Source organism: Centropristis striata, chromosome 1 (genome assembly GCF_030273125.1).
Source record: "Centropristis striata isolate RG_2023a ecotype Rhode Island chromosome 1, C.striata_1.0, whole genome shotgun sequence".
Lineage (NCBI taxonomy): Eukaryota > Metazoa > Chordata > Actinopteri > Perciformes > Serranidae > Centropristis > Centropristis striata.
Genome location: NC_081517.1, coordinates 43,764,626 through 43,771,326, shown reverse-complemented (window position 1 = coordinate 43,771,326; position 6,701 = coordinate 43,764,626). Strand labels below are relative to the sequence as shown.

At 32.0% G+C, this 6,701-nt stretch overlaps 1 protein-coding gene across 1 annotated transcript in view; it reads left to right on the top strand.

The window, feature by feature from the left end:
* Positions 1-770: 770 nt before the first annotated feature.
* slc5a10 (solute carrier family 5 member 10) overlaps positions 771-6,701 on the top strand; it is a 43,508-nt gene continuing 37,577 nt past the window's right edge. The window contains exons 1-3 of the mRNA XM_059343324.1: positions 771-904; positions 990-1,061; positions 4,078-4,182. Coding sequence (XP_059199307.1) covers positions 797-904; positions 990-1,061; positions 4,078-4,182 — 285 coding nt within the window. The 5' untranslated portion in view covers positions 771-796. The remainder of the gene's footprint in view (positions 905-989; positions 1,062-4,077; positions 4,183-6,701) is intronic.

Sequence of the window (6,701 nt, the reverse complement as noted above, 5' to 3'; positions counted from 1 at the left end):
GGGAATGTTAAGTCATTTTGATCGGGATTGAAGTGGTTTATTTCACTTGGTAAAAGTGGAAATTAATGCTTATTCATTCATTAATAATTCCAGTTTTTTTGGCATGGACTTTATTGTGCCATACAACAGAAAGAGGAAGTGTTTAAAGGCACACACAGGTTAATAAACTGATTCTGTCACTGACTTGGCGGAGCACTTACCAGCAGATGTTTGTGTTTAGACGCTAATGATTATAAACTTGTCATCAGCAATGATTGACCATCTGTGTGTGTGTGTGTGTGTGTGCATCAGTGTGGACTCTGGTCCACATGAGCATCTGCTGTCCTCCACCATGCAGCACTCCATTATCCCCCAGCACAGCGTGTGTGTGAGCGCTGCAGGTGCCACATTAAGGTGATGTGTTTAATCATCAATTGAGCCAGTGGACTGCCCTCTTCACACCATCAGGAAACACAAAACACTCACTTTCTGAAACACTAGAGGTCGGCTTGTGGTTCAGCCGAGAAGGGACTTTTACCAAGGGCTGGAGTGTATGTGTGTGTGTGTGTGTCTGTGTGTGTGTTTATGTGTGTTAGTAAGTTTTGTATATGTGTTGGAAGGGAAGTTTTCAAGTTTTTAGGCAGTGCAATGTGTTCTTCTTGGTGTCCAGATGAGTGGCAGCTGATGAGAGTGGCTGCACAGGTGTAAGGGTTAGATTCAACAGGTGTGTGTGTGTGTGTGTGTGTGTCTGTGTGTGTGTGTGTGGCTGTAATTGGTGTGTTTTTTAAGTGTGTGTGCACTCTTGTGAGCGTCCAGGATGTCAAACTCCACCGTCAACTTCTACGCTCTGTCTCAGTCCTTCAGCTCCTCTGACATTGTTGTCATCGCAACTTATTTTCTTCTCAACCTCGCTGTCGGCATCTGGGTGAGAGTCAGGAGTGTGTATGTAGTGTTGTGTGTGTGTGTGTGTGTGTGTTTGTATGCTTGAGTGTAACAGTTTTCTGTGTCAGTCATCATGCAGGGTGAGCAGGAATACGCTCAGCGGATACTTCTTGGCTGGACGGGACATGGCCTGGTGGCCGGTGAGTGTGTGTGTGTGTGTGTGTGTGTGTGTGTTCTTGTACTTCCTACATAGTAAGGACCAGAACACGTTTTTAACCAACAGAGTGAGGACATTTTTGCAAAGTGAGGACATTTCGGCCGGTCCTCACTTCTTTAAAGGCTTTTTTTTTTTTTTGAGATTTCAGACTTTGTTTTAAGGGTTAAAGGTTACATGATAATGATAATTAACTGAAACGGTATTGTGTGCTTACAAAACTAAAATTATAGTAAAAATGTCCTTCATTTTCGTCTTTGTCAACTTTTGTCATACATAATGAAGATGGATCAGATAAAGGAAATAAAGGCAAAATTTACTGTGACCTCTTTTAATCTCCCACCCAACAAATACCCCATTACAAAAAACTAATACTAACACTAATAAAATCTAAACTCAAACTAGCAAACTCACTCTAAAAACTCATTAAAACTAACTGAATTTGAAAACAAAAATTGACAACGAAAATTAAAACTAAAACTAATGATAAATCCAAAACTATTATAACGTTGCCAGGGAATTTACTATTCCAATGAGGGTCCTCACAAAGATAGAAAAACAAGAATGTGTGCGTGTGTGTGTGTGTATGTGTGTGTGTGTGTCTCGTGATCTGCTCTCATAGCAACATGGCCAAAATCTACCCTGTAATAAATGATTCTGTAGTCATTTCATTTTACTTAATATATTTGATCAAATGTATTAAATATAAATGCGTCCTTGATTTTGAGGCAGTTGTTTCAGTAACTTTAACATAAAATGTTTGAGATAGAATCTACTTATTTTGATCACATTAAATATAATCTTTATGTATGTAATTCTAAATCAAGAGACTTCTGAATGAATCCAACACAATAGAATTAGTCTGTTTTTAATTGACAGGCACTTCCTGTTAATTTGTTATTAACTCAACTTGTAACGTAGTTAGATTTAATTAATAATATTGCCTGCAATCTGTTGCCTCAATTTTATTGAGTAGCTATTGTTTATCTTTTTTTTTACAGTGTGTATATATATATATATATATATATATATATATATATATATATATATATATATATATATATATGCTTTCTTACCTTGATGACAATTTATATCACAAGTTTTCTGGTAATTCAATAAATAAATAGCTTATACTATGTATTTATGTTATGTATGTGCATGTTATTAATTATTATAAATTCCAGTTGAGAGACGGTAAGTGATCATATTGAATTATCTGTATTTTTTGAAAGTTTTTAAAAAAAAGTAGTTTGTCCCTTTAAAATAATCCCCCAAACTGCTGAAAATGTTATAATTGCAATATCAGCACTTATAAAGCAAAATAGAAAAAAAATGAGTGTACGAAGTAATAAGACAGTATCACATGTTACCATAGTATAGTATGATAGTACAGTGTTGTTGAGAATGACGTAACAGAAGTAAAAAATATAATATATGACATAATATTGTACAGTATAACAGCATATCAATTGTTGTATGGCATAGGTTGGCCTTATATAATAATATTATAATAGCAGTAATAAGAATAATAAGTACAGAGCATAGCATAGTATGCCTATTATGCATAGCATAATACCACAAAATGATCAAAAAAAGACAAAAATGACCGAGAAATTACATAAACTAAGCAAAAAATGACTCAAATTGACCACAAAATAACAAAAAATTACCACAAAAAGACACAAGTTGACAAAAACAACACAAAATGACCAAAAAAAAGACACAAAATGCCAAAAAAGAAACAAAATGATAAAAAGACACAAAATGACCAAAAAAAGACAAAAATGAATAATAAATTACATAAATTAAGCAAAAAACGACTCAAATTGACCACAAAATAACAAAAAATTACCACAAAAAGACACAAATTGACAAAAACGACACAAAATGACCAAAAAAAGATACAAAACAGCCCAAAAAAGAAACAAAATGACAAAAAAGACACAAAATGACCAAAAAAGAATCAAATTGACCACAAAATGATCAAAAAAAGGCAAAAATGACCAAGAAATTACTTAAATTAAGCAAAAAACGACTCAAATTGACCACAAAATAACAAAATAAAACCACAAAAAGACACAAATTGACAAAAACGACACAAAATGACCAAAAAAAGACACAAAACAGCCCAAAAAAGAAACAAAATGACAAAAAAAGATACAAAAGGACCAAAAAAAGACACAAAATGACCAAAAAAGAATCAAATTGACCACAAAATGATAAAAAAAAGACAAAAATGACCAAGAAATTACATACATTAAGCAAAAAATTACTCAAATTGACCACAAAATAACAAAAAATTACCACAAATAGACACAAATTGACAAAAACGACACAAAATGACCAAAAAAAGACACAAAACGGCCCAAAATGACAAAAAAGACACAATGACCAAAAAAGAATCAAATTGACCACAAAATGATAAAAAAAAAGACCAAAATGACCAAGAAATTACTTAAATTAAGCAAAAAACAACTCAAATTGACCACAAAATAACAAAATATTACCACAAAAAGACACAAATTGACAAAAACGACACAAAATGACCAAAAAAAGACACAAAACGGCCCAAAAAAGAAACAAAATGACAAAAAAGACACAAAATGACAAAAAAAGATACAAAATGTCCAAAAAAAGACACAAAATAACCAAGAAATTACATAAATTAAGCAAAAAACGACTCAAATTGACCACAAAATAACAAAAAATTACCACAAAACGACACAAAATGACCAAAAAAAAGACACAAAACGGCCCAAAAAAGAAACAAAATGACAAAAAAAGATACAAATAATAATATAGCTTATAAAATAATAATATAGCTTATATAAGCAGCTTTACACAAGACATGAATCAAATACAGAAAGAAAACACAGAGAACAAATACAGAAATGAGAGTGTGATAGTTGTGGTGTGGCAGCAGGCAGCAGGTCTTGTAAGCTGTCCTGATATTTTTAAAATAGTTTTACTGAAACATTGTGAATTCTTCTTCCATCACACAGATCGGAGCGTCTCTCTTTGCCAGTTCAGAAGGCTCAGGTTTGTTTATTGGTCTGGCGGGGACCGGAGCTGCTGGAGGCATCGCTGTCACTGGTTTTGAATGGAATGTGAGTACACACACACACACACACACACACACACACTGTGTGCTAAATAGACATTATGGGCTGACATCTATTAATGACTAAACACATGAGAGTCTGGAATGAAGCCGAGCTCGCCTGCTAATCCCTGCGCATGTTTCTTCTTCTGTGGTTTGTAGTATTAATAGTGCTGACTAGACAAACACAAACTAAAAATAACATACAACCACAACACCTAATCCCCCTGTTGTATCAGAAAAGAAAACAATTAGCATCAGCACCTCAACAGCTAATTTTAAGAAATCAAATTAGTTGTCACACTTTGTACAAAGGCCATGTCTATAATGCATTATAAGCAGTAGCGGTTCTACACAGGGGCCTCCAGGGGCCACTGCCCCTGTGAAGAAGCCTTTGGCCCCTGCTGTGGCCCCTGTGTCACATTAATAATAAAATGATACATTTATAATAAACAATGGAACAATTCTAACCTTTTTTTTGTTCAAACAATATCTCATTGGACACAAAAGGAACTCAGAATGTGAACATTGTATAATAGTTTAACTCTATGGAGTCTTATTGGGCTATTTTGTCAATTTTTGAATCCCATTCATGTCTTTACATGTCTTTTTTGTGTCATTTTTGGTAATTTTGTGTCTGTTTTTGTGTCATTTTTAGTTATTTTGTGTCTTTTTTTGTCATTTTGTGTGTTTTTTGTCATTTTTATGTCTTCTGTGGGTTTTTTTGGGTTATTCTGTCTTCTCATTTTGTGTCTTTTTTTGGTAATTTTGTGTCTTTTTTGTGTCTTTTTTTGGTAATTTTGTGTCTGTTGTTGTGTCTTTTTTATTTATTTTGTGTCTTTTTTGTCATTGGTGTCATTTATGTGTCTTTTTTGTGTCTTTTTTAGTTATTTTTGTGTCTTTATGGTCATTTTGTGTCTTTTTTGTCATTTTTATGTCTTCTGTGGGGTTTTTTGGGTTATTCTGTCTTCTCATTTTGTGTCTTTTTTGGTCATTTTGTGTCTTTTTCAAGACATTCAAAGATTTTGAATGCTTAAATATCATCTTTGCCATTTTTTCATGTGCTAATGTGCCCCTCTGTTTAAACACTGGCCCCTCCTTGGCCCCCACAGTAAAACTGGTCTAGAACCGCCACTGATTATAAGCACATTTATAAGGCATTTTAATGAGAAAATAATCTTTGTCCTGGGTTACACAGTACAGTATAACTACCACAACTTTAGCTACTTAGACACATAGAAAACAGTTGTTTAAAAAATTATTTTCTGAAGTGGAATAAAGACTTATAATCATAAATAACACGCTGACTTTGTGAGCTTTAAGTAAAGTAACAGCGCTGTATAAAATAATCATATGTAATCTAGGAATTAAATTCTTCTTTTGAATACTGGTGTCACTTTGGCATGCCAGCATAAAGTATTATGGATGCTTAACTTATAAAACATTATGTACTTATAATACTTGATAAACCTTAAACAATTTTAAAGAGACAACCAGAAGAGCTTCCAGGCAATTCACAGCAATGAAAAAATAAGTAATAATAATAACAAATAACTTATAAATGCATTATAATGCCTTATGAATGTGCTTGTAATGCATTATAGACGTCACCTTCATAGAAAGTGCACTGTAATTTCATTTTACTTAATATATTTGATAAAATGTATTAAATTTAAATGCGTCCTTGGTTTTGAGGCAGTTGTTTAAGTAACTTTAATATAAAATGTTTGAGATAGAATATACTTATTTCACTTTATTCACCACTTTAAATCTCATAAATCTGCGCTTTTTTTTCTCTCTCATAGATTTGCCACTTTGATCTCGTCAACTTTTTTACCATTTATTTGAGATTTTTTGGTCACAAATTTGAGATTTTTTTTTCTCACAAATTTGTAACTTTTTTTTAACCGTTAATTTGAGATTTTTTTCTCATAAATTTAAAAATATTAAATATTCACTGTAATAAATTATTCTGAAGTAATTTAATTTTACTTAATATATTTGATAAAACGTATTAAATATAAAGTACATTTTAAGTAACTTTAATATAAAAATGTTTGAGATAGAATCTACTTATTTTGATCACATTAAATATAATCTTTATGTGTATGTAATTCGAAATCAAGAGAATTTTGAATGAATCCAACACAATAGAATTAGTCTGTTTTTAATTGACAGGCACTTCCTGTTAAGTTGTTATTAACTCAACTTGTAACGTAGTTAGATTTAATTAATAATATTGCCTGCAATCTGTTGCCTCAATTTTATTGAGTAGCTATTGTTTATCTTTTTTACAATGTATAAAACATTATGTACTTATAATACTTGATAAACCTTAAACAATTTTAAAGAGACAACCAGAAGAGCTTCCAGGCAATTCACAGCAATGAAAAAATAAGTAATAATAAATAACTTATAAATGCATTATAATGCCTTATGAATGTACTTATAATGCATTATAGACGTCACCTTCATAGAAAGTGCACTGTAATAAATTATTCTTAATCTGTTGCCTCAATTTTATTG